Source organism: Mustela lutreola, chromosome 7 (assembly GCF_030435805.1).
Source record: "Mustela lutreola isolate mMusLut2 chromosome 7, mMusLut2.pri, whole genome shotgun sequence".
NCBI lineage: Eukaryota > Metazoa > Chordata > Mammalia > Carnivora > Mustelidae > Mustela > Mustela lutreola.
In genome coordinates, this window is record NC_081296.1 from 94,781,042 (window position 1) to 94,808,930 (window position 27,889).

General features: G+C 37.2%; 1 protein-coding gene and 1 long non-coding RNA gene across 7 annotated transcripts in view; one reads left to right on the forward strand and one right to left on the reverse strand.

Annotated features, from left to right (window-relative positions):
- Positions 1–1,060: 1,060 nt before the first annotated feature.
- On the reverse strand, positions 1,061–27,878 carry LOC131836503 (uncharacterized). The gene is made up of 3 exons (XR_009355646.1): positions 27,704–27,878; positions 24,407–24,539; positions 1,061–1,405 (listed from the first exon to the last, which is right to left on the reverse strand). It is a non-coding gene; the product is annotated as an uncharacterized LOC131836503 (long non-coding RNA).
- Positions 7,292–27,889, forward strand: part of MIA2 (MIA SH3 domain ER export factor 2) — a 79,555-nt gene continuing 58,957 nt past the window's right edge. For 2 of the 6 annotated variants that reach the window (XM_059181973.1, XM_059181974.1), the window contains exons 1-6: positions 7,303–7,594; positions 10,192–10,325; positions 12,811–12,897; positions 16,087–17,314; positions 23,074–23,277; positions 23,384–23,484. In XM_059181973.1, coding sequence (XP_059037956.1) covers positions 7,480–7,594; positions 10,192–10,325; positions 12,811–12,897; positions 16,087–17,314; positions 23,074–23,277; positions 23,384–23,484 — 1,869 coding nt within the window. In that variant the 5' untranslated portion in view covers positions 7,303–7,479. Of the gene's footprint in view, positions 7,595–10,191; positions 10,326–12,810; positions 12,898–16,086; positions 17,315–23,073; positions 23,278–23,383; positions 23,485–25,881; positions 26,037–27,889 lie in introns of those variants that run through there. The other 4 variants (XR_009355645.1, XM_059181977.1, XM_059181975.1 and 1 more) reach the window with 4 other exon arrangements.

Here is a 27,889-nt window from a genome sequence, read left to right on the forward strand (position 1 = left end):
GTACTGTACTAATGTTAATTTATTATGTTTGATCACTGTACTATGTTTATATAAGGGTATATAAGGTGTTGATATTGGGGGAGCCTGGGTCAAGGATATAGAGGAATTCAACATTTACAACTTTTCTGAAGATTTAAAATTGTTGGGTCACCTGGGTGGCTCAGTAGGTTAAAGCCTCTGCCTTTGGCTCAGGTCATGATCTCAGAGTCCTGGGATTGAGCCCCGCATCGGGCTCTCTGCTCCGCGGGGAGCCTGCTCCCCCCCACCCCCCCCGCTCTCTGCCAACTTGTGATGTCTGTCAAATAAATAAATAAAATATTTTTTAAAAAAGATTTAAAATTGTTTCAAAATAAGTCAGCCTTTTTAAAAAGATTGTATTTATTTGCTTGAGAGAGGGAGAGAACAGCACAAGCAGGTAGAGGGGCAGAGGGAGACAGAGAAGCAGACTCCTGGATGAGCAGGGAGCCCAATGTGGGGCTTGATCCCAGAACCCTGAGATCGTGACCTGAGCTGAAGGCAGATGCTTAACTAATTGAGCCACCCGGGCACCCCTAAGTAAGCATTTTAAAAAAAGGCTTATGAAAAATTTCTCAAGACCATCAAATTTTAATTTTTTCTGGAAATAATTTGTATTGCTTTACTTTCATTTACTTAACATGACCTAAACCAAACTCATGATCTTCCTCCACCTCTCTAACAATCCTGCTCCTCTCCCGTGCTCCTCCTGTCTTAGTTAATGGTGCCACCATATTCCCTCTCAGTTTTCCAACTAGGAAACAGAGTCATCCTTGACATTTCCTTCTCCCTTGCTTCACAACAAATTAATCACCAATCCCTAATCATGAATCCTGAATATCTCTTTTATATTCTAGAAATGAATTGTCTTGTTTGTCTTGGCTCCTGTAGATTATAAACTCCATGGGGGCAAGGGCATTGTCTATCTGCTTTATTCCCCCATGTGTTCCACATGCCTCATACAGTATCTGGTACATTGTGGACACTCAAAAGCTATCATTAAAGAAAAGAATGAATGCACATTTTATTTTATGTTACTATTTAATGGTATTTTCACATCCCAATCCCTTCTATCCAACATAATGGGATGCATCCCTACACCTTCTTTATTTATTTGTTTTCAATCTCTGGTCATCAAGTTTTAGAAATCCAGTGTGGTCTCACTAACAGAAGTTTCACCAAGTCCAATTTGATGTTCTGATTGCAGTCATCAGTGATGTTTCAGAGAATGATGTGATATGTGAGCTGGAAGGACTTGTGGAGGAAGTCCTTAAGCACAAGTCTCTCATTTTATGAGCAAAGACTTTGAAGCTCCAAGAGGCTAAGTATTTTGCTGGATCCTAGCATGAGTCCATTGAGAGAAGGCATTTATTCCTATGTCCCAGAGAATCTGGAAGAGAGAGAAGAGAACCAAGTAAAACAAGAAGAATCATAGTAGTAGATCCATTATTCTATATACCTTTTAAAGAAGTAGATAAAATAAATAAGCAAAAAGAAATTATTTATTTATTTCCATGCAGAAATTTTATTCTATATACTCTTTTAAAAATTTAGTATCTGGGGGGAGGTGTAAACATTAAGTTACTGGTATTTTTGTGAGTTAATTTTTTTCTTAAAGAAGCTTGGGGACCTGAAGTACTTAGGGACATGGACACCAAAAGAGGCAAGAAGGAAAGGGACATAAATGGGGACAGGATGGCAGCAGACAGTGAAAGAAGATGATTTTGGAAGGGATGGCATAAGAGTATGTAAAATTGACCCATATTTGTTCTTAAAAGACATTAAGCTATTGATGATTAGAAATTAATCAGAATACTAAATATGTCTGTACTCTTACTCATTCACTTACTTATAGAGCAATCTGTCAAGCATTACCTACAATGTTTGGGAATCCAAAGGTTTTCTAAAGCTTTGCTTGCTGAATATTAACACTGCTGCTACTAATACCTCTGCAATGACAAAGATATATATGAGATCCAATACCTTTTGTCAAATTTTTAAAAGAAAATATAATCAAAAGGATTACCTGACTTTCTTTTTGAAATGAGAGAAAGAGAGTAATTGAGCAGCACAGTTGAAGATAAAATTTCATTTAGTCACGAGGCATAAAGAATCTTGCTCTTGAAAGTAAATCAACTCATTGATTCATTTATGAATGTATTTTTCGTTCATTCAATAAAAAGTTTTTGAGTCATCTATTTATTTACTAAGTGATTTAGCCTAAGATACTAGGAGAATAAGTAGAAGTTAGCAAAGGGGAAAAAAGTGATTATAAATTATTATAAATTATAATGATTATTATACAATAAAAACACAAATAATGCTATTCTCTTTCTTAAAACCTCCTATGGCTTCCCATTGCACTTAGGATAAAACTTATACTTATTTCCACAGCCCAAAATCCCTGCATGATTGGACCTCTATGTCTCCTACCTCATCGCCTACCACTCTTCACAGCCTTTTTGTTGTCTTTTTTTTTTTTTTCCAAGATTTTATTTATTTATTTGACAGAGAGAGACACAGTGAGAGAGGGAACACAAGCAGAGGGAGTGGGAGAGGGAGAAGCAGGCTTCCCACAGAGCAGGGAGCCCGATGTGGGCTCGATCCCAGGATGCTAGGACCGTGACCTGAGCCAAAGGCAGACACTTAACAATAGAGCCACCCAGGCACCCCTGCCTTTCTGTTTCTTGATTGTATTGCCAATATATTTTCCACCTTAAAGACTTGTCTCTTGCATAATGGAATGCATCCGATATGCCTCCTTCATTTTTTTCCCCTTAAATCTTTGGTAATCAAGCTTCAGACAATGAAGTATTACCTCCTCCCTAATTCTTCCCTCTGTACAGAATGTTCTGCTTTCCTATTCCCCTACCTTAAGTAAAACGTCACTCGCCAGAGATGACTTCCCTGACAACTTTATCTAAGGAGACACTTTTCTCCATAATTACTTATCACTACCTGCAGTTATCTTGTTCATTTGTTTGCTTGCTCTTGTCTGTCTTCCTTCATTAGCATGCAAGGTCCAAGAGATCAAGGACTTTGTCCTGTTCACTCGTATATCTCCAGTCTCTAGAAGAGTGTCTGATACATCTGGGCATTCAATAAATAATATCCATTCTAAAGGATGAGACTTGTATGTGAAATATTAAGCTCACTGGTACAAAATTGGTGCTCAACAAATACTAAATTCCTTTCTTATGCATAGATGGGACTAATCAATTCAATTCCCTGATCAGCAAATATCTCACACTTATCATCTTGGATGTTGAGAATGTTGTATACTATTACTCAAAAACACATAGTAAAGGAATAATGACCATGTGTGGCATATTCTCTTTTTGCTCCTCCCTATCCATTCCTCAGTCCACTGCTCCAAAGGGGTTCCCTTATTCTTTGGCATCTGGCTGGGTTTGGTCAATGGAAGTTACCATTGGGAGTTCAAAAAGTTGAAGAGTGAGGTTTTTCTAACTGAGTTCCCGATGGGCAGGCCTTGCCTATAGTTCTCTCCAGGTAGTGCTCCTTGTTCTTTCATGCCCGGAGATGTTACATCTATTGTTGGTTTCCCTGAATCCTCTCCACACGTGGTAAATAGTCCTTCCAGAAAATTTCCTCAAGCACAGAGTAGTGCTATCCCTCAAAATGGAACACTCATCTCTTTCCTGTTAGGACTCTAAAGCAGGCAGAATAAGAAAAAGCGGGCAGAATTAAAACATGGCCTTCAGCAACTCAAAAGCAACAGAGGTACAATGAACCATGGAGTGACAAGCCCGAATCATGGCCCCAAATGTATGTTTTGCCATCTCCCTGTTTTGTATCTTTGGATCACTAGTGTCTGAGGCTGGGTCCTCTAGAAGTAGATGATGAGAAAATTTGGGACTCAAAAGATCACCACTTGTGGGCGCCTGGGTGGCTCAGTGGGTTGAACCGCTGCCTTCGGCTCAGGTCATGATCTCAGGGTTCTGGGATCGAGTCCCGCGTCCCGCTCTCTGCTCAGCAGGGAGCCTGCTTCCTCCTCTCTCTCTCTCTGCCCGCCTCTCCAACTACTTGTGATTTCTCTCTGTCAAATAAATAAATAAATTCTTAAAAAAAAAAAAAAAAGATCACCACTTGTGAAAGGAAGGGGGAAAAGGCAGGATTAAGTAAAGGACAAAGTCAGACCACAGTGCAGGCTCTACAAACTTCCCAAGAGGGAGCTTTGGAGTGAGGAATGCCTGTCAGTGTCCCACATAAGGCTCAAATGACGCCACCTTTGTACTCCCTTGTCATTTATCCACTAGATTACACAGGAAGGGGTGTCTGCCAGAGGCTACCTGCTACCTGTACTCCCTGCAGCTGAGCAGAAGGTCAGCTGAATATGGGGGGAGGGAATATGGGGGGCCATCTCTATGTCTTCCACAACAGTTTGAATTTTAATCTTTCTTGGACTTTACCTCTCACTGTCTACCATTGGAATTGTTTTCAAAGGCTTTGTTCTAGTACCCCTGCCTATAAAAACCTTCCTGGCTTAATTAGTTCAGCTTATCCCATGTACTTCTGATCAAATTTCTATGTCTTATAAATTTCCAGAGTAACAGGCAGCTAGTTGAAAGAAATGTGTTCCCACTTTAGGAAATCTGACATACTAAGAGACAAGACACTACGATATAGTATCAGAAATAACACAATCAAGCAGTAGAAGTATAGCATTAATGATTATGTCTTCATATTGTCATGGAAAAGGCTGCTCTGTGATATTATCTCTAAGATACTGAACATGTGGGGCGCCTGGGTGGCTCAGTGGGTTAAAGCCTCTGCCTTTGGCTCAGGTCATGATCTCAGGGTCCTGGGATCGAGCCCCGCTTTGGGTTCTCTACTCAGTGGGGAGCCTGCTTCCTCCTCTCTCTCTCTGCCTGCCTCTCTGCCTACTTGTGATCTCTCTCTGTCAAATAAATAAATAAAATCTTAAAAAAAAAAGATACTGAACATGTATGTCTTTGATGATCCATTCTTTAGCTTTATGCAGTAAGTATTCTTACTTCCTATATGGGATCTAAAGAATGCCATAGTTCTTCCAAATCAGTATTCCTGACTGAGAGTTACTATGAAATCTTCCTCCACAGCAGTGTATTTTAATATTGACACAACACTTGACCTGAAAAATACATCAGCAATTAGATAGTATCTAGCTAGCTTAATAGGACTGCCTTTATAGTGAAATTGGTTTCTTTAAATCAAATGTTCCTATCCCTTTCGTGTACCAGCTCTTCAACTGGGTCTATTAAAGAAGGTTAACATTATGCTAGCACATTTCAGATATCTTGTTACATTATATTTAAGTGATGATCTGAAAATAAAGTGAGATAATCTGAGTGCATTAAGTATAAAGAAAGTGGGAACATTTCTAGTAGAAGAAAATCTCCGGGCTGGTATCTTAGGCAAAAATTTTTCTCCTGTTTTTCTTTAATTTAGATTTTATTTATTTTTATGAGAGAGAGAGAGAGAAAGAGAGAGAGAAAGCAAGCAGGGGGGAAGGGGCAGAGGGAGAAGCAAGCTCCCTGCTGAACAGGTAGCCTGATGTGGAACTCCATTAACTTAAAACAAAATTGGGGCATCTGGCTGACTCAGTTGGTAGAGCATGAGAGTCTTGATCTTGGGGTTGTGAATTTGAGGCCCATGTTGGGTGTAGAAATTGCTTAAAAAAAGAAATATTTAAAAAATTAAATTAATTAGTTCAGAATTTAATTGTAATGTCTTTAATATTGAATGCAAAAAGGAAAAGGAAGTTATTAAATATCTTGATATTATAAGTTATGCAAATAATTTTGCACCAAATTTTGAAGCTGAAGAGTTAATACTTTAAAAGTCTTTGACAACATAGTTTATAGACTTTTAAAAGTGTTCAAAAAACTAATCTTTTTTTTTTAGATTTCATTTATTTATCTGAGAGCGAGAGCACACAAGCAGTGGGGAGAGGCAGAAGGAGAGGTAGAAGCAGGCTCCCTGCTCTCCTGGGAGCCCCTACATAGGGCTCCATCCCAGGACCCTGGGATCATGACCCAAGCTAAAGGCAGATGCTTAACTGACTGAGCCACCCAGGAGCCCCAAGAAACTACAGTTTTTTGTGTGTGCATGTGAACAGTGTTCTGACTGCCAGCCAAATGATCCTCAAATTCATTCATTCAGATTTTTTCTAAAGATGTAAAAATCTTTAATCTGAGAGAGGGGGCTTCTTACTATTGTTTTTGGAAAACTAACAAACAAACAAACAAACACACTGTTTTGTTGTTGTAGTTAGGATCCTGAAAGTAGAAGTCCTTCACTTTAACTTGCTCAGGTGCGGAATATTTGCTTTGTTTCTGTCAGGCACTAGGGGGAGTACGGTGTCATACAACTGCTGTATTCCGTAAGCCTTGCACACTGTGGCATGGCCAAATATAGGGAAGAGGTACAGCAAACAAGGCGTTAGAAAAATACCCTCTCAAAGTTGAAATAGGACAACTGTGCTTTCCCAAATCTACAAAGATCAAGTGTTTAATGCCGAGAGTCCCAATATAGGGCTTTGATCTCTTTTAAGCAGCAATAACATTAGATAATATCTAGCTAGCTTAATAGTACCTCAGTTTCCTCGCATGCAAAATAGGGGATGATAACACTACCTACCTTATACAGTCGATGTAAGAGTTAAATCGCATAATTGTTTAATACCTGGAACATTCTTACCACATTTGAACTATTAATTTTTTTAAAAAATCTATTTATTTATTTGATGGTGAAAGGGAGAGAGGGCACAAGCAGGGGGACTAGCAGGGGGAGAAGCAAGCAGGGAGAAGCAGGCTCCCCACTGTTCAGGGAGCCCGAAGTGGGACTCAATCCCAAGACCCTGGGATCACAATCTGAGCCTAAGGCAGCGGCTTTAACCCACTGAGCTACCCAGGCACCCCTGAAAGTGGGATTTTTAAAAAACAACTTTCATCATATTTCAAAGTCATGCTTTTAGTATAAATTATTACTGCTTCTACATCTAACGATATACTTTCTCCACTGATAATGGTATCCGTATGCAGGAAATACTGAGTTGTATTTATTGACTGACCTACCTAAGACTTTAACATAAAGAGATGAGCTTCCTTTTTACGGAGGCCTGTTTAAGAACCGTTCTGTGGAAAGCAAGTTGCCTTTAAGTGAGACAGCTTTACATGGGTCACCTTTATAAGCCCTGAGTCCAACTAAAAATCTCTGTTAATTATTAAACTCTTATGTATTATCTGGATACCTGACACTGCAGATTGAGGATAGAGAGCAGAGAGCGTTTGTCCCTCAAGTTAAGCCTAAATGCCAGTTGAAAAATGTATTTATAAAGGGATTTAGAAAAACCTTTTTCTTTTAAATTTAGTAGACAGAGTGGGGTATCTCTTGTTTTGGCTGGTATAGTTACCGGCTAAACAATTGGCTTAAACCTTGTTTGGGATTCCTGCTTGTTTTAGCATGGTGGAGCTTGGAGTTCACAGAACTCTCCTTTTGGTAATTTCTCTGACAAAGTGTCTTGAGGGCACAAAACTGCTGGCAGATTTAAAAAAATGTGGTGACTTGGAATGTGAAAGTAAGTTTGCTTTTCTTTTTTTCCTTCTTTTCCTCTTAAACTAAGGTTCTGAAGTGACATAATATGTTATTGTGGACATGTATGAAGGAAGTAAGCATTAATATCATTGAGCAATATTTGCAATTATAAAATATACTTCCCTATATAAAATGTTTGAAGCAAAGCATTTCATGATAATTTTTAATGTAAGTGTATCAAGGGGCAAAGATCAGTCTGATATATAAGTATAAGAGAAATTATAAAGATATTAATCCGGGCCTCAAAAACAAATCAGCGCTTTTACTATTTTTGAAGATAGCTAAATTGATTTGTATTGATCTGTATTAAAAAGATTTCAAGCCATTTGATAGTTCTTTATTTATGAAGCTTTATATTTTTTAGTTTCTATTTCACATCAGAACTTTCTGATTCTCTTGAGTTTTCTAAAAATATACTTATTTTGTATCACCATGATTTATTATCTAAGTTTTATCAAACATTAATCATTTCTGTGTTCATTTATCATGTAAAAATAATGAAATCAGTGTTAGGAGTACATAATTTTATTTACATCCTTGAATATTAGCTTTCTCCTATTTTCTACAAAGAAAAACTAATTTTCATTTTATTGCTTACGAAGTTATTTTCTGTTATTAGCATTAGGGTACAAGATGAATAGTATCACAATATATTACAATTATTGTAAATATGTTCTATCTCTTCAGTATGTGAGAATTATTTCTGATTTGCAACATATAAATTAAAAATGCAAAACATTATTAGTAGAAAAGTAATAATATATAAGTAAATGTTTTATGAGTAAACATTATCCTAAATCATTTGGATATATAATTTGATATGTAGAGATTTACTAGATGATATTTTATAATAGTAATAATCTTTCTTTCCCTCTTTAAAACCTCATTTTAATTTCCTTAGGACCAGACATGAAACATGGAAAGGGAACATTCAAATTTATAGTAATTTATATTATTATTTTAACTTTAATCATATGACTTAATCAAAATGTTTTACATATGTTAGTATAATTATAATAGGTAATACGGTATGTATATTACTTTATGTATTAAATGGCTAAATCTAGTATATGTAGTTATGATTATAGTTATTGAAGGTCTATTATGTTCTGAGTCTGGAGGGGTCAGAGTGTGTATCTAAGAGAAATAAAATGAAATGTCAGATAAGTTTCTTGACCTCCAGGAATTAGATCAACATGAAAAAGTAAATAGCAATACAACTTAAGGATAATAGGTAATATTGAAGTTCAGAAAAAGGGCGAACAGGCTGGACCAGTTTGGAATGTCTCCTAGAAGTAGGATATGAGTTGATCACAAAGAGAGACTGAAGGGTTTTTAGGCTTCAGAAAGAACAGAAAGAAAAATCTCAGAATATGGAAGGCATATTGCAGTGAAAATAACAATCTCAGTGCAAATCTGGCTCCACCATTTATAAAGTGTGTGACCAACTCTCTAAGACTTATTTAAAGGCTCATTTGTTGGACTGATAGAAGATTATTGATCTTATAGGTCTGTTTTAATAAAATAAAGATAGGAAAGAGTTACATAATGCCTGGAATATACAGAAGTCCCCTTTATCCATGGGTCACTTTCCATGGTTCTAGTTAACTGGGGTCAACCATGGTCCAAAGGCAGATGATCCTTCTGATGTGCAGCCAGAAGATTAGTAGTAGCCCAACTCTATGTCATAGTGCTTACCCCATGTACCTCACTTCCTCTCATTAGGGAGGCATTTTATCATCCCACATCATTTTAAGAAGAATAAGTACAGTATACATTTTGAGAAAGATTGGTCACATAACTTTTATTACAGTATATTGTTACAATTCAATTTTATTATTATTGTTGTTAATCTCTCACTGTGCCTAATTTAGAAATTAAACTTTATTATATGTATGTATACATAGGAAAAAACATAGTATATACAGGGTTCAGTACTATCTGTGGTTTCAGACAACCACTAGGTGTCTTGGATCATATCTCCCACAGATAAGGGGGACTATTGTAGTAGGTGCTAGGAAGAAAACAAATTATCTTTACCTTTCCTTTCTTTTCTTTTTTTTTTTTTAATTTTATTTATTTATCAGAGAGAGAGAGGGGGAGAGAGCAAGCACAGGCAGACAGAATGGCAGGCAGAGGCAGAGGGAGAAGCAGGCTCCCTGCTGAGCAAGGAGCCCGATGCGGGACTCGATCCCAGGACGCTGGGATCATGACCTGAGCCGAAGGCAGCTGCTCAACCAACTGAGCCACCCAGGCGTCCCTTTACCTTTCCTTTCTAATAAGAATGATAATGACATATTCCAGGGACAATGGATAGATGAACTTGACTGTAAAGGAATAAGAGGAAGTCATTTTAAATAAGGAAGAGGATCAGATTATGGATAGCCTTAGATACCAAGCCAAAGAGCTTAGAATTGATTCTGTGTGCAGTGGGAAGTCTTTGTAGGTTTTTGAGGTAATAAATGATATGAAGAAATTAGCATTTGGAAATACATAGGATAGACTGGAGGAGGGCAATATGGGAGGGGGAGAAATATCACTTTAAATTAAATTGTGTGTTTTTCTCACATGTTTACATAGCTTTAATAAGCAGAGTCTTAGCCATGAGAGATTACAGAGGACCTGACTGCCGATACCTGAACTTCACTAAGGGAGAAGAGATATCTGTTTATGTTAAACTTGCAGGAGAAAGGGAAGATTTGTGGGCAGGAAGTGTAAGTATCTAGTTTTAAAAACTGAATGTAGAATAAATTACTAGCTTGTACAGAATACCTGCTTTTCACTTCTACAGGAGCTTTAATACATTTTAAAGCACTTTACATATATAGTATATATAGTAAATATAGTAATATATATTTAATATATATTTATATATATATAATATATATTTAAAACCCTTAACATGTTTTTTTTTTTTAATCTATTTATTTGAGAGAGAGAGAGCGAGTGCATGTGCATGATTCGGGGGAGGGAAAGAACCTCAAGAAGACTCCCCTCCTGGGTGCGGAGCCCTACATGGGGCTTGATTCAGGACCCTGAGATCATGACCTGAGCCCAAATCAAGAGTCAGATGCTTAACCAACTGAGCCACCCATGCACCCCACTCTTAACATATTTAAACAAACAAAAATGGTCATGTTCAGTCTTGGTTCCAAAATTTATACAAAAGTAGTATTTTGGGAAGGCATTCTGGTTGGGATAGAGAACTAAGAGTGCTTTGAAATTATTTTTACATAGCATGCAGAGTTTTTGAAGTTAAGTTTTATATTTACTTGGTGAATAAAATTTAGAGGTGCTGGTGGAGATTATGGGATATCTAGGCAGCACCAGTGATCCCATGGTGCTGCCAATGGCTAAGTTTAAGAGAGACCGGGAAGTTTTAGTTAATCAGATTAAAAGACATGTCTTTCTGAGCACATAAAGGACTTCTTCTTTTTAAAGATTTCTTTATTTGAGAGAGAGAGCATGGGCAGGGTAGGGGTGGTGGTACAGAGGAGAGGGAGAAACAGAATCTCTGTGGAGCAAGGAGCCCAACATGGGGCTTGATCCGAGGTCCCTGAGATCATGACCTGAGCCAAAGGCAGATGGACTGAGCCACCCCGGCACCCCAGGGATAGAGTTCTTATTGAAGAGATCCTCAGAGAGATGAGTAGCCTAGAGAATCAAGGTATGTGTGTGAGTTTTTCATGAAAAACAACAAGTGGGAGAGCCTTTTATTTGGCCCAAAGTCCTATTACACGGAAATTCCTAGAAGCCTAAGTAAACTCTCTAAATATGTAACAGGAAAATTAATGATTAGTGTTTTCAGTTGGAAACATGTGTATCTCTGATGGTATCATTATACTTTATAATAAAAAGATGGTATAAGCAGTTTTATTCCCATGTTGAACAAGTGTGACCAACCTGATGCATACATCATTTCCATATGGAGCATGCAACAGATTTTTCTGTTGTGTAGCCTCTGTGATCACCATTAGAAGGAGCAGGTTCTGTTCGACTCTATCTTGCTTTTTAGCATCAGGAGCTATATGACTCAACCCCTGACTGTCAATGGTCAGAATTATTTGACTTCTGCAGTTCCAAAGATTCCTTACTGCTTATGGTCTCTTACACATGCCAGTGTATGTCTGAACACATTAGAGGCAACCAATGCAGCTGTAAGATAAATGACACTATAGGTATCACAAGAGGAAAAAAAAGCATTCTTTCTTGTTTTCTGTGTGTGAAAATGATAGTTCCACACAAAAGCAGCATGTAATGTGTGGAGCCAGGGTGAAGTTTCAAGCATACTGAGCTCCATGCATTAGGTGTTTTAGTCCAGGCAGGAAGCTGTTCAAGAAACCACACTGCAGAGTTCACCCACAGCCTATCAGGTTCTAAATAGCTGCAGCAGCTACCGAGCTGGAAGAACCACCATCGAGGTGTAGTGGTGCTGGATCACAGGACCAAAACTTGGCCTTTAAACTTTGCCGCGGATAGGAAATGGACTGAGAGTGGAGTGGTGAAGCCTTCACTCTTGGGGGACATCTTCTATGTACTTGAACTGGATTAAGAAGATCCTTATTATCAAGGTAGCTGCAGAAAAGTTGAATGGAACCAAATCCTCCTAGGAGGATGTATAGATCTCTGCTGTCTTCATGAATCCATCTTAGTCCTTCAGTGTTTAAACCTCTTTCTTCATTTTGACATCCTGAAAATGTTGAATATGTCACAGCTCCATCTGGCTTGGCTACTGCCACCATTCCTTTGCCTTTTGATATCCCCAGTTTACAGTGTAAATCTGGGGTCCACCTGTGTAAGGAAGGTCATTGACAAACATCAAAAGGAACAAAATCGGTGTGTGGGACAGTTTTCCTTCAGAAGTTTGAAAAAGTGGTCTTTTACAACTTGGCTCTATGTTCCCTCAATTTAGTACTATTCTTTTGAATAATAGGGGTGTCTGGCCAGCTTAGTTGGTAAAGTGTGCATCTCTTGAACTTGGAGGTTCTAAGTTTGAACTCCACATTGGGTACAGAGATTACTTAAAATTAAATAAAAGAATATGATTTCACTCACTTTCTTTTAGATGGTAAATGAAAGCCAATTAATGTTTGTGATTTGAGATAGATGAAAGCCAAGGATGTGGGGCAAAATTAGGCTCCATAGTTACTATAGCTTCAACCACTCCTCCTTGCTAATCTTTATTCTTCATTTTGGTAGAAAGGAAAGGACTTTGGATATTTTCCCAGAGATGCAGTACAGACTGAAGAGGTGTTCATATCTGAGGAAGTTGAGATATCAACTAAAGTGAGTATTAATAACATTTCAGTTGTTAATTTAATTTATAATTTCTTGGCTAAACAGCTTTCTGTAGTGTAAGTGTCCATTGGCTAATTATCTTGTGTAGTGAATATATAAAATAGTTGGTCTGAGAACTTAATCTAGGAATAGTTTGAGTATGTGAATAAAATGAGGTAAGACAAAGTTGATGACAGACATACTACTTTCTGAAAAATTTACAGACAGGTACTAGAGTAAAGTAGTTGAGAGCAGGATAGAGTCTGGACTGAGTTCAAAGACTGACTGTGGCCTTGTATACTTTAATTTTCTAAACTGTAAAATGAGGATGATGATTATAATAGAGTGCTACTTCATAAATTTATTGGGGAAAGATGAACATATGTAAAGCATATAGAATAGCACTTAGTAAGTGCTATAAAAGTATTAGAAATTTTTATTAGTGTTATACTACTGGGACAAAATTTATTTTCCATCACTCTCTCTAGATCTCATATCTGTATAATTTCTTTTTCTGTTTAGTTTTAAATGAGCTTGATATTGTGGGGTTTGATAATGTTGGGCTTGATAATGAGAAAAAGTAAGTTTGATTAGCCTTTTTTTTTTTTTAAAGATTTTATTTTTATTTATTTATTTGTCAGAGAGAGAGAGGTAGAGCGAGCGCGAGCACAAGCAGACAGAGAGAGGCAGGCAGAGTCAGAGTGAGAAGCAGGCTCCCTGCAGAGCAAGGAGCCCGACGCGGGACTCTATCCCAGGATGCTGGGATCATGACCCGAGCCGAAGGCAGCTGCTTAACCAACTGAGCCACCCAGGCGTCCCTGATTAGCCTATTTAATTCAGATTCCAGGTTAAGGACATTTAAATAAGGTCAATGTCAGATGAGTCAGCCTAATCAAGCAAACTGTCTATTATCTGGCTCTTTCTCAGCATAAATTCTGGGATTAACAGTCAGTTCAATGTATAATTACTGGTCCTGTCAGTTTTATCTCCAAAATATATCTGAAATACATCGTCTTCTTGTCATTTTCACTCTCTCCATAGCCCTAATCCAAGGCCTCATCATCTCTTGATTAAAATACTGTAATATTGATCTTCTTGACTCTACCTTTGTCCTCTTCCAATACATTTTCCAAATAGCAATGGATCTCATACGAACAAAACCCAAACAAAAAAATACCATAAAACAAAAACAAAAACAAAAAAAACCAACAAAACTTCAGCTGTCATTCCTTTAGTTTAAAGCTTGTGAATGGCTTTCCAATGAACCTAGAATCAAGCCCCTAGCTCCTCACCCTGGCTCTACACGATCTGCTCCTGTCCTCCACCCCCTTCCCAATGACCTGACACTGCTCTTTCCTCACTTACTATGCTCCTGGCCACGTTCGCTTATTGACTGTTCTTGGAACATGCTAAACACTTTCCCACCCCAGAGACCCAAATAGGCTGCTCCTTCTGGTTCAAATGCTTTCCCCAGGTTCTTCACTTAGCTAGTTTCTTCTTATCCTGTCTATCACCACGTAAACATCAGTGCCTCAGAGAGGCCATCCATGATGATTCTTGCGGGATTACTACATCTTAATCACAGATTCCTGTTTATATCCTCCACAGCACTTACCACAATTCACTTTTTTCTTTTGTTTACTGTAGAATTTCAGCACCTGGCACAGTGTACAGCATATAGGAAGCATACAGAAGCCCTACATTCTTAGTCAAGTTCCCTGAGAAATAGACTCTGAGGAGGACTTTTGCACTCAAGAAGTTTACTGGGGATTACTCTTAGGAATAACACCTGTGAGGGACCAAAAGAAAAAGCAGGATTGGACAGAGAAGTTAAACTGTGATGCCGTTGCTACAAAGGTCTCAGTTGATTCTATAAGGAACTCTGAACCTGGGATGGCCTTTCAAGAGTTGCCTGGAATAGAGCAAGGTTTTGGGCCTTTTTACCCTTACATTACTGGCTCATCTGGGCTGGTGTAATTTGAGCTGGGTGAGGCTAGCGTTTACTACAGATAGTTACTAACTATTCTAGGCACTTCATTCATTTAATCCTCACACCACAACACCCATATAAGATAGATACATAAGATACCATATGTCATTATCCTCATTTTATAGATGAGGAGAATGAGACATAAAAATGTCATGTAATTCACCCAAGTTCACAGAGGTGAATGTCAGGGTCAGGATTTAAACCCAAATGGTTGGCTCCGGAATCTGTTCTCAAGCACATATTCTACTGCAGTGCCTAAAACATTGTAAAATTTCAATTTTGAAGTTCAGTTTTTTAAAATTCTGAACTCTGGGGCACCTGGGTGGCTCAGTGGGTTGAAGCCGCTAACTTCAGCTCAGGTCATGATTTCAGGGATCTGGGATTGAGCCCCAAATTGGGCTCTCTGCTCAGCAGGGAGCCTGCTTCCTCCTCTCTCCCTCTCTGCCTGCCTCTCTGCCTACTTGTGATCTCTGTCTGTCAAATAAATAAGTAAAATCTTTAAAAATTCTGAACTTTATTCTCATTTCATAATGATCATATCCAAAGAGAACTACATATCACTGTTTTATACCTTCAGATTAAAAAATAATAACTTTGAAAAAAAATAATAACTTTGGTCGGTAGAGTATGGAACTCTTGAACTCTTGTTCAAGCTCTGCATTGGGTGTGAAGCCTACTTAAAGTAAAATTTAAAAAATATTAACTTCACCATTTTTCTTCTTGCTGATTCAGTTGTTCTATGAATGAAAAAGGATTCTCTACCGCAATTAGCTATATACCATATCTCAATTTAAAAAGTCTAAATGTTGTAGTGCAACTTTTAAGAAGGCCTTCAGGCTTTAGAGTCTCTGGGCTGTCTGAGCTGTGGCCATGTGCTGTGAAATTCCACTCTCAAATCACCACACAGCTGCATGTGTCTGGTTAGTACACTCTTAAAAGAAGCAAGATTTTATGGACATGTAGGCCTTTTCATCAAGAGTTTATTTTCAGAATATACTCAAAGCCTTGATTTTTCTTTTAGATTTATATAATTGACCCTGAGTCAGTTGTGATATAAATGATTGAGATTAGGAGATCTGATTTTAGTTTTTGTTGTGCTGTTGGGCTAGTTGTATGGTCTTGGGAAAATCATAGTCATCTATCTTAAGTGACTAAGGAAAAAACAAGGATTTTTAGTATATGTATGTCAATCAGTTTTTCTCTTATAGGAATCTGATTTTCTTTGTCTTCTTGGAGTAAGTTACACATTTGAAAATGAAGACAGTGAATTAAACAGTGATGATGACAAAAATATATATCTATATGAAGAAGATAAAGACCAAAAGTCTAGTGTGTATGAAAGTGATTTTCAGACAGAATCTGGATTTTATTCAGCTTCTGAAAGTACTTTGTTTGAAGATCATTTTCCATCTTCAGAAGCTCCTGAAGATATCAGAAGTACTAGTGAATCAAAAGACTGGGAAGAATTGGACGCTGGAAGTATGAAAGAGGATTCTCTTCCAGAAGTGGATCACATCCCACTATCCTCAGCTGAAGTAAAAGGATGGTTTGGATTTGGAAGGGAACTAGCTGAAGGAAATACTTTTGAATCAGTTATTGAACCTCTACAAGAAAGTTCATTTCAAAGTAGAAAAATAGCAGGAGAAGATGAGAATGACCTAGAGGAATTAAATAATGATGAACCCCAAACAGAACAAAAGCAAGAACCTGAATTGGAATTTGATTTAGTGCCAAAGAAACAGTCTGAACCCGGTTCTGAGTCAGAGAACATTAACAGTCCTGAAGCCACTAGTTGGTTTGGGGGTGGTTTTCAAAGTTATTTAGGTTTTGGAGGTGAGGATACAGGGCTTGAATTATTGTCAAAAGGAAGCAATCCACCACTACAAGATGTTCCTAATTCCATATCATCTGAAGAAGAACCCACAGTTCCATGCACAGAAATATTAACAGAAAAAGAAGACACAATTGCCAATGATACCTCAATTCTCAAGCCAAGTTGGTTTGATTTTGGTTTTGGTATGTTAGGCTTTGTATATACCAATGAAGATAAAATTATATCAGATGATGGAAAAAGTGAAGAAGGATATGGAGGAGATGAACATGAACAACTGCCAACAAGTAAATTTGACCCTGATAAGGAACAAGAAATAGAAACAAGAGAAATTATGGAAACTGAAGATCAAGTAAGCAAGGAAAGAGCCCCAGAGAAAACAGATGATTCTGATACCTTACCATATTTTAAAAAGTTCTTATATAATTTGGACAGTCCTTGGAACTTCCAGGACATTCCAAAGGAAACAGAATTGCCATTTTCTGAACAGATACAGGATGAAGATAATGTAATTGAAAATGATGAAACAGAACAATTTTCAGCTGAAAATTATCACACAGATAATATGAAAGCTATGATGCTAAAAAGCATATCCAGTCAGTCAGGTTGGTATAAAATATCTATAACTGTATGTGTGTATATACTTATTTATTTATAAAAGATTTTATTTATTTGACAGAGAGCGAGCACACACATAAGTAGGAAAGCAGCAGAGGGAAAGGGAGAATACAGGTGCTCTGTTGAGCGGGGAGCCTGATATGAGGCTTGATCTCAGGACCCTGGGATCATTACCTGAGCTGAAGGCAGAGGCTTAACTGACTGAGCTACCCAGGTGCCCCTAATATAATTAATTTTTTTAAACATAATTTATTTTTGTAAGTACAAATTAGATGAAAAAGTCCAGAAATCCATGTTTCTCAAAATACTCAATAATCAACAATAACCTTATTAACTACCGTTTATTAACTTCTGGTTTACTCTGGGACTAAGATCTTAATATTATAAAATAAAATACCAAGGAAGAGGAATGATTGGAGATATACAGATATTCCAAGAAGATCTTAAGATAGTTTGCAATAAGTGTTTATTTTTATTGAAGTAATATATGTAAACAGGTTTTAAAATATAATTAGTACTAAGGCTTTTTTTTGTCTTTTTAAACAAAACCAATTTTTCCCTGTGTCCATCTCTACTCTCACCTCTGTTCCAGAGACAGTAATTTCTCTTTCTTTCTTTCTTAGCCAGTTTCTTTTAGTATTTATCTCTATTTTCTGAATAAAACCTTTATATTATTCTGCTTTGATTTATACTTGATGATGTCCTTTGAATTTCTATTTTGGTAAATGAAGATTTCTTTTTGCTCATTTACATTAACTTTTTAGCTCATTAATAACATCCCAGTGTAACTATATTTGAATGGTTTTCTGTCAATTCTGGTAGCTTAACAGTAGGCAATGGAAGAGGGCAGAGTATCAGAGGATACTTCTAGATCTAGATGTCTAGATATCTAGCAATTCCTATGATTAAAAACCTGTGGATTCTATTTTAAGTAAAGAATTATATAACATGACTTTCTCACATCTCCATTCTGATGTCTCTGTGATAGATAGATTAGAAACTCTGTAAATGCTGGCCAATAATCCAGGAACGATTGAACCCTAGAATGACAGATAACCTTTCACAAGAAGAGATCAACACTGTTGCAAACTCAGAAGAAAACACATTTATTTCCATCAGAAATGGTTGATTTTCTTGAATTTCCAGAACTATATGTCATTTCTTAATATTCTCCAAAATGTGAGCTCTTTACTTAATATCCTTAATCAGAATGTAGACTTAGAGTCTTACCCTTTTCTAAATGAGAAAGATGTAGGTGTGATGCTTTTTTTTTTTTTTTTAAAGATTTTATTTATTTATTTATTTGACAGAGAGAAATCACAAGTAGGCAGAGAGGCAGGCAGAAAGAGGGAGAAGCAGACTCACTGCTGAGCAGAGAGCCTGATGTGGGGCTCGATCCTAGGACCCTGAGATCATGACCTGAGCTGAAGGCAGAGGCTTGACCCACTGAGCCACCCAGGCACCCCTGTGATGCATTTTAATGGCTAAAAATATTAAAGACATGATGCCAAAGGCTAAAGAGGAAGTTATTTTGTTTTACAGTTTTTAGTTCCTAAAAGAATATTTATGAAAAAGCAAATAAGAGAAATTAGGAAGAATAAGTGAGACTAAAATAAAGCAAAACAATGTCAGGTCCAGAAATAAAGAAGGTTCAAAATACAGATATACGGAAATATTTTAGAATATATGTATAGAAACTCAAGGACAGCCTGAATATGGCTTTAGTAGAATTTATTTATTATTTCATTAGTGATGCTAAGAGAATTTCTAAATATGAAAACTTCGAGAATAATCAAATGAGAATAGGGCAATTTTGCAATTATAACTAGTTTTGAGGGACTTTTGTGAAAATATTCAGAAATTTCTTTAAGTTTCTAAAAAAGATATGTCATTCTATATAAACAAATTATATTATTCCAAAATATTATGGTATTAATTAAATAGAAAATAACCTGGGGTCATGTAAAATTTGTTTTTAAAAAGGAATACTAAAAAAAATTCAGATAAAGCTACAGGTCCAATTTTTTGGTTCTTGGAAAAGAGCTACAACAGCCAAAATTTTTGGATAATTTCAACAACTCTTTTAGGAAATAGCAAATGAAAATTTGCCTTACTCAGAAAGAGTTCATGAAAAATGAATTACTGATCTTAAGTCAATATTTATGAAAGTCTGAGACCCGGGAAAACCAGATTTGCAGAAAAACTAATATACTGACATAGGTATTTACAAAACAGATAAATTAGGGAACAGTTATTTATATTAAAATATTAGTAACTTTTATAAAAGGACTCCAATTGAACTTATTTATTTTTTAATTTTTTTAAAAGATTTTATTTATTTACTTGACAGAGAGGGGCACAGCGAGAGAGGGAACACAAGCAGGGGGATGGGAGCCTGGAAAGCAGTCTCCCCGCTGAGCAGGGAGCCTGATGCGGGGAGCCTGATGTGGGGCTCCATCCCAGGGCCCTGGGATCATGACCTGAGCTAAAGGTAGACACTTAACCAACTGAGCCACCCAGGCCCCCAACTGCTCAGTTTTTACTTTAATGTTTACTGGTGGCATTATTAAATTACTGATATGAGTTTGCTTACTTGGGACTTTCATCTTTTGAACAATGCCAAATAAATCACTGCATCAAAGTGTTATGTTAAATTTGTAATTGAAAGTGCAAAATTAGACACTGAATAATTCTCTTACTAATCTTTAATACTGCTTTTCGGAACTGCATTGATACTTTCCTCCTCTTATCTTAAAAAGTAACTGAGAAGTAAATCCCACAGTTTACCTGGATACTATATTTCAGGCTAGGACTTGTTAAAACTTTTTTTCCCCTTTAACTCTGATTAGTTAATTCAATCAAATGATCAGTTTAAACTATGTTTGAAAATTGAATTGTTTTAAAATAAATGACTATTAGATATGGTATGCTTATGAATATATGATCCAACAATACAAATGTGGGAAATTTTGACATGGTACAAATTAAAGCTTTTTTCAATTAATTTTGGGGAAGGATAATTCTTTTAATTTTTAATTTATTATTTTTTAGGATTTTATTTATTTGAGAGAGAGAGAGAGAGAGCACAAGCAGGGGAGAGGTACAGAGAGAGCAGGAGGAGCAAACTCCCCACTGAGCAGGAATCCCAGCTCAGGGCTGGATCCTAGGATCCCCAGATCATGACCTGAGCCCAAGTCAGATGGCTAACCAACTGAGCCACCCAGGCGCCCCAGATAATCTTTTTAAAATGAGGGTTCTCAAAAAGATGTGCACGTGCATCTTCATTCCTAATTTGAACCTAGGTATGTTGTGATTAAAGGTATAAATCATTTAAATACTTAATATGTAGCATAAAATCAGAAAAATCAGGAATATTTTATTTGAATAAAATATCAATACTTATTTATTTAAATAAATATCAGCCTTGTTACACTGAAATTCAAAATAAAACATATTTTCCCTAATGATCATATTATCAATTGGATAATATAAAATTTTTCTCTTCCAGTATAGATTTATGAATTCTGTAAAAAAAAAAAAAGCTGTGATAAGATTTATAATTTCTTGAGTTCCTTCTCAGAAATTTATGGCAGTTATTGAAGCAGAATGTCAATTTCATGAGATCACCAAATTAAGGAAATGTATAATTTTGCCTTTGCTATACTCATTCATAGCGTAGGAATGAAATCCAAAATACAATTTACTATTGATTTTAATTTGATTCCTCAGCACAACTTTATGCTGTTATTGGGTCTGAAGGAGAAAACAAGCATATACCTCTGTATACTCATGGAAGCATGTATTTTACTTAACAGTTGAATGAGAATATCTTGAAGTTTTTTACTTTTATATTCTACTTAAAATATCTGTATTTTCCCTCTACTGAGCCAACATAAACATATAAAACATTATTTTAATGTGTTAATCTTTGCTTAATTGCTAAAATAACTTAAATAATGATAATTTGCCCTGGAGGGGCATCTGGGTGGCTCAGTGGGTTAAAGCCTCAGCCTTCGGCTCAGGTCATGATTTCAGGGTCCTGGGATGGAGCCCCACATCAGGCTCTCTGCTCAGCAGGGAGCCTGCTTCCCCCTCTTTCTGCCTGCCTCTCTGCCTACTTGTGATCTCTCTTTCTTTCTCTATCAGATAAATAAATAAAAATTTTAAAGAAGGGTAGGCTGTAGATAGTATAAATAATATTGGTCATTTTGACTCCTGGTTCTTTAACAGATAAAGTAAGAGTAATCTATCTTACCAATTTTCTTGAATGGCAGCGATATACATTTTTCAATGACATTTAAATATTATACTTCCTAAGGTAATAAATGTATCTAAGAGGAATGAAATTCTATATAGAGATATTTAGTATCTTACTCTTAGTAACAAGCCTATTAGCACAATAGAGTTGTTGACAGTTATGTTAGTTTTTTTTAAAAAATAGTTTTTAGGACAAGAAAACGATGTAGAGAATACAATTGTATATAGTTTTAAAAATTCTTCCTTGGTAAAAGAGTAAAGAAAAGGCATAGGCTGAATAATGACCATTCAAAGATGTTCATGTCTTAATTACCAGACCCTGTGACTATGTTACTGAACATGGCAAAAAGGACTTAAAGATATGAATATATTAAGCATCCTGAGATGGAGAGAGTATCCTAGTGGCCCCATATAATCACAAGGTCTGCTAAAGGTGGAAGGAAGGAGCGTCAGAGTAAGGGAGAGTGCTATCTTTGAAAATGAAAGAAGGGGCCAGGAGCCAAGGGATGCAGATTGCCTCCAGAAGGTAGAAAAGGCAAGAAAATAGATTCTCCTCTAGAGCCTACAGAAAAAACACAGCCTTGCCAACACCTTGATTTTGGGACTCCAGAACTGTAAGAGAATATATTTGTACTGTTTAAGTCACTGAGTGTGTGGTTATTTATTACATTAGCAGTAGGAACTAATGCAGGCTGCAGTTTATAATTTAGTGAATTCTTTCCATTAAGAAGTGTCATGGGGCACCTGGGTGGCTCAGTGGGTTAACCCTCTGTCTTTGGCTTAGGTCACAATACCAGGGTCCTGGGATGGAGCCCCACATTGGGCTCTCTGCTCAGCGGGGAGCCTGCTCCCCGCTTTCTCTCTGCCTGCCTCTCTGCCCTGCCTCCTTGTGATCTCTGTCTGTCAATAAATAAATAAAATGTTAGGGGCGCCTGGGTGGCTCAGTGGGTTAAGCCGCTGCCTTCGGCTCAGGTCATGATCTCAGGGGGATCGAGTCCCGCGTCGGGCTCTCTGCTCAGCAGGGAGCCTGCTTCCATCTCTCTCTCTCTCTCTCTCTGCCTGCCTCTCCATCTACTTGTGATCTCTCTCTATCAAATAAATAAATAAAATCTTAAAAAATAAATAAATAAAATGTTAAAAAAAAAGTGTCACAATGACCACGAAAATTCAAAGAATGGTCTGCTTAAAAAACAAAAGGAAAGCCCACAACAAAGCACGTAGTAAAGGAACTCCAGGGGTTCTTGGGTGGCTCAGTTGGTTGAGTGTCCAACTCTTGGTTTCAGCTCAGGTCATGATCTCATGAGTTGTGGGATTAAGTTCTGTATTGAGCCCCATGTGGAGCCGTGTGTGTGGGGGCTTCCCACTCAGTGGAGAGTCTCCTTGAAGATTCTTTCCCTCTGCCCCTCCCCAAATGCATGCTCATGCTCTTTTTTTCTCCCTTAAAATAAATAAATCTTAAAAACCCAAACATTTCTAATTTTATTTGCAGATATGGCTTCTGAATTAGAATCACCCAGGAGAATTCATAAGGAAGTACTTTTCAAAACTCCATCTTCTAAAAATAATGATGAAAAATCAAAAACATTACTAGGTATTGAAGGATATACTCAGGCAGAAATAGACAGATCTGTGGAAAATAACCTGCCAAACAGTCAAATGGTTTCAACTGATTACTTTTTGTCTGCTCAAGAAGGTAAGAAAAAAGTTATTTGTTCTCTAATGCAGCAATTAAGGCAGAAATTAGATTTAAAAGTTACCTCACATCAGGTGTTGACTTATTTTTATTTATAAATTGACAGAAGATGCTTCTGAGTGTTGGATTCTGAAATATTTATTTCAAATTGACATTTGTGATTTTATGAGTTCTGCATTTTCACCAATTATAATTCTTACAGAAAGGGTAAGTTGACCTTATAAATCTTTTGCATTAATTTTATCTATTTTTCTAAATATAGCAGTAGTTGAAAATGATGTTTGAGAGAATCTTCCCTATGCAACTGTTACATAATGTTTCTCTTTCCATGAGATCTTACCTGTAAGATTTCTCTTACTGGAATGTTTTGTTGCATGGATATTGTTAAGGATTTTTTTTTTTTAACTTTTCCTTAAGTTTGTTGATCTTCAGCAAACAGGTAAAGACCAAATGCAGGCCTGGTCAGGAAGTTATTGCATTAGTTTAGGAAATAAATGGTGAAGGTCTAAATCAAGGTATATAAACTCAAATGAAATGAATTAATTAAAGATGAGAATTCTAACCAACAGAGTGTGTATGCTTTCTCCAAATGATGTAGCTACTATTTATCTTTAGCCTGGTTTGGCCAAATATTTCTTCTCTTTCTTTTTTTTTTTTTTTTTAAAGATTTTATTTATTTATTTGAGAGACAGAGATCACAAGTAGGCTGAGAAGCAGGCAGAGAGAGAGGAGGAAGCAGGCTCCCTGCTGAGCAGAGAGCCGGATCCTGGGATCATGACCTAAGCTGAAGGCAGAGGCTTTAACCCACTGAGCCACCCAGGTGCCCTCAGATCTTTTGATATTTCAAGATAAGCTTGAAATCTGGATATTTTGTGTGAAATCTCTTGATTTTGAATGCTGGCAAATATTCATATTAAAAGGAAATACCATACAGATCAGAAAAAATGTTCTGTGGATCAAGTTTGGCCCACCAGACACATTTTTTAACCTTTGGTCTAATAGCTGATGGTGGTTGTTAAAATGATTGGAAGGAAAAACTAGATAGATCTTTTGTAGATAGATTTCATTGGATTTTATGATTGATTGAATGTGGATGGAGAGGAAAATTTAAAAAGTATAGATAACTTACCAGGTTTCTATTCTGGGTGACCAGGTAGATGGTGGTGACTATGATAAGAGTCTGTGAAAACTGTATCATTTTGCTTTCAGAGGCTTCCTCCTCACTTTATTTCTTTGCTAAGGTTCTAGAGAGTTGATATTACCTGTAAAATAAGCCCAGAGAAGTGATTAATTTACCCCATATGAGTTGGTCTTAAAACTGATTAAAAACTTTACTTAGAAATCTGCTCCATCATGAGAAAAGAAGAACAATAATGATTATAAAATGTTGTAATAAAACTTTCATCTCCTCATGGAATTAATTCTATACTGATATGTCCTACTGACACATCCCTCCCCCCACAAATTATACTAGTGAAGATACTAAATTAAAAAATAATAATTTATTAACCAGTATGCCATACTCACTTCTCATATAAAGTACTTATTTAATAAAGGCTATGAATTGACACAAATTCTTCATTTCCCTGCATTTATTTCACCTGTATGGCCTTAAGTTCATGATGTTTGGACTAAATGTTCTGAAGAATTCTTGCCAGACCTAGAATTCTAACAATCTAGTGCATCTACTAAGCTCCCATAATATAGCTTTGAATAGCTGCAGTAAATGGAAAATTTGAGCAATTTTCCAGTTAAATTTACGTGAAAAGTTTTCCTTTTCTTCTGAGTAAATGTTTCAGGTAATTGTTTCTATTTGCTAGTAATTTCAGTTAGATTTTGTACACAACATACTTTCTTTGAATTGTTTAAGTAATAGGAATTAAAACTGCTTCTTATCTACTTTATAACTGAGGAAGTTATTTGAGTTCTAACATTGATCTGTTCTTAATTAGAATGCTTCATTTATATGTGGAATTAACAAAGGAAATTACCCAGCTCTTGTTCAGCAGGTAACTCCTGATTCAATATGTTCTGAGAACAACTCTTACATCACTAGTACAGAGAATGAAAGTGTGGCTCAGCATGTTTGGTTTTCTTCCAAAGGACTAGATTCTATAGCCCATGACATTGCCTGTTAAATGGGTGTAACTAGTAGCTACAGACTTTCAACAGGGCCCTTCCTAAGGGAAATTAGTTTCTGGGTTGTGGACAAGGTTTACTTGTTAGCATGTTTCCAGTGTTCTTGGATGCTTCCTAGTAGCTGTCATTAACGCTGAAAACATTTGCTCTCCAGTTCCCTTAAAGTAGGTCTACATAAGACAGCAAAATCCCATGTCTATTTGAGAACAATCTTTGAATATCTTTTACATGGTAAAAATCATGTATTTTATATGAATAGACTATCAAACAAAACATTTAATTTTTATCAGTTATTAAGTTCAGTATATCTCTTTTCAATCGCAATTTTTATGAGGATAATAATGTGTATTATATGCTAGAAAAAAAAACATATTTAATCAGGAGTGACGGCCATGAAATTGGCTTCTGTGTTGGTAGTCACAACTCCACCTACAGCTCCCCTTTACCACACAAGTGTCAAAACAGGATCACAGTCTGTGTGGAAACAGGAGTGTAGCAGATGTATGAGAATCTGAAATCTTTTTCAAGGATATGAGGTGCTTAGTAGAACTTTATTTACACGTTAAGATATTTTAACATGAACTTTTTAAAAAATGGAATTGAATGATCTAGAGGAAGAGGTAAGTTTCTATATGACTATTAAGTGTATAGAAGAGAAATTAGGTTTGAATCTGGCACTAAGTTGAAATTTTACTGCCTTTACTGCCTTTACTGGGGGAATCTTTTAGATTTTTTAAAATTTCATTTATTATTTTGTCCCTAATCTATGTTTTTATATTTGGAATGGAATGATTGAAAAGTTGGAAAAGGGCACAGACTGCCTTAGGGTGGGCAGAAGGATTAAAAAAAATGTTTTAGGTTATAAATAAGTCCTGAAAGTTGAAAATGATTCTAGAGTTTTTTGAAAATGTTTAGACATTGAAGAATTTTATCGATACAGTACTCTAATTGATATACATTGTTCTATGACTCTGAAATTTTAAATATAAAATGTTATGCTTGTTTTGACTTTAATAAGCTATTCACATAATTTCGATGCACACTGTCCAACTTATAGGAATGTTGTATAATACCTTAAAAATGGAGAATTATTAAGCAATTTCTGCTGCGTTCTGATACTGATAGTTCCTGGAAACTCTGAAGGCTGATGTGGCAAAAGAGTGCACTTTGAGTTCCAAACAACTAAGGCCCCATTTTAGTCCTAAAAATCAATTGCTGTGAACCTGGGCCTTTTAAAAAATTCTTTTAGGGACAACTGTTCTGTTGCTGACAGTTTACATTTGGGAAGTTTCCTAAGGATTTAAGATTTTGTTCAACTATTGAGTTCTCTTGAGTGATTTATTTAGGAAGAAGAATCTGCTTCCTTTTGTTACTTCACCGAGGACTTGTAGCAGGCTGAGTTTGTTGAGAATTATTGCTGGCAAGTAAGCCTTACGGGTTATCCTTTACACCTATGTCAGCTAAAAGTCTCCCATGAACAAATCCAGCACTCCATACCTTATTCAACAGACCTAAGAATAGGGTCCTAAATTTAGACCATAAGGCGCTACTTTTAGCTCCTCTTCTCAGAGGAGAACAGCAATCGCTCAGCCAAAGTCCACAGGGGTTTGCTTTAGCGTTTGGGTGACTAGGAGCTCCTGGAATTTAAGACAGTTCTGCCTAGCAAGTGCCCAGGTAATTTAGGTAGAAGTGAATAAACCCCTGCAATCCTCCTCTGGGCAGAGGAGACGCGATCCATGTTCTCCTGCGTGGGAGAGGTTCAACTGTGCCCAAACCACAGCTGACCCGCGACGCCTTCCTGTCCAAAGTCCGAAGTCCGGACGCGGTTGGCAGGACGCACAGGCACGGGCCCTGCAGGCCATTTTCTCACTGGAATGAAGGCGGCGCCGGTTTCCTTGGGCTGGCAGCATCCCCCCGGGATACGCTGGGCTTCAGTGGGGTACAGATAGGCTCTTTTTTGTTTTTTAAGTTTTTTAAAAAAATTATTTATTTTTTAAAGATTTTATTTATTCATTTGACAGACAGAGATCACAAGTAGGCAGAGAAGCAGGCAGAGAGACAGAGAGAGAGGAGGAAAGGCTCCCTGCTGAGCAGAGAGCCCTATGCGGGGCTCTATTCCAAGACCCTGGGATCATGACCTGAACCGAAAGCAGAGGCTTTAACCTACTGAGCCACCCAGGCGCCCCGGGCGCAGGTAGGCTCCTAACTGACAGCGAGGGAAAAGCGCTGGAGGCTAGTACAAGACCTGGCCTCCACCCTTGGGTCGAGGGGGCCGCGCTGCGCTCACCCCGCAGGGCTCCACGCCTAGGGGCCTCTAAGAAAAGCCTCACCGCTACCGCGGCCACCTGACATAAGGGGGTCCTCAGCCACTGCCCTAGTCTTCTGGGCAGTGCGGCCCACACCACAGCGCAGAGCCTGAGGCCCAATCCCACGGTCTCTGCCTCGAGCCCCGCGACTACCAACGGTCCCGCTC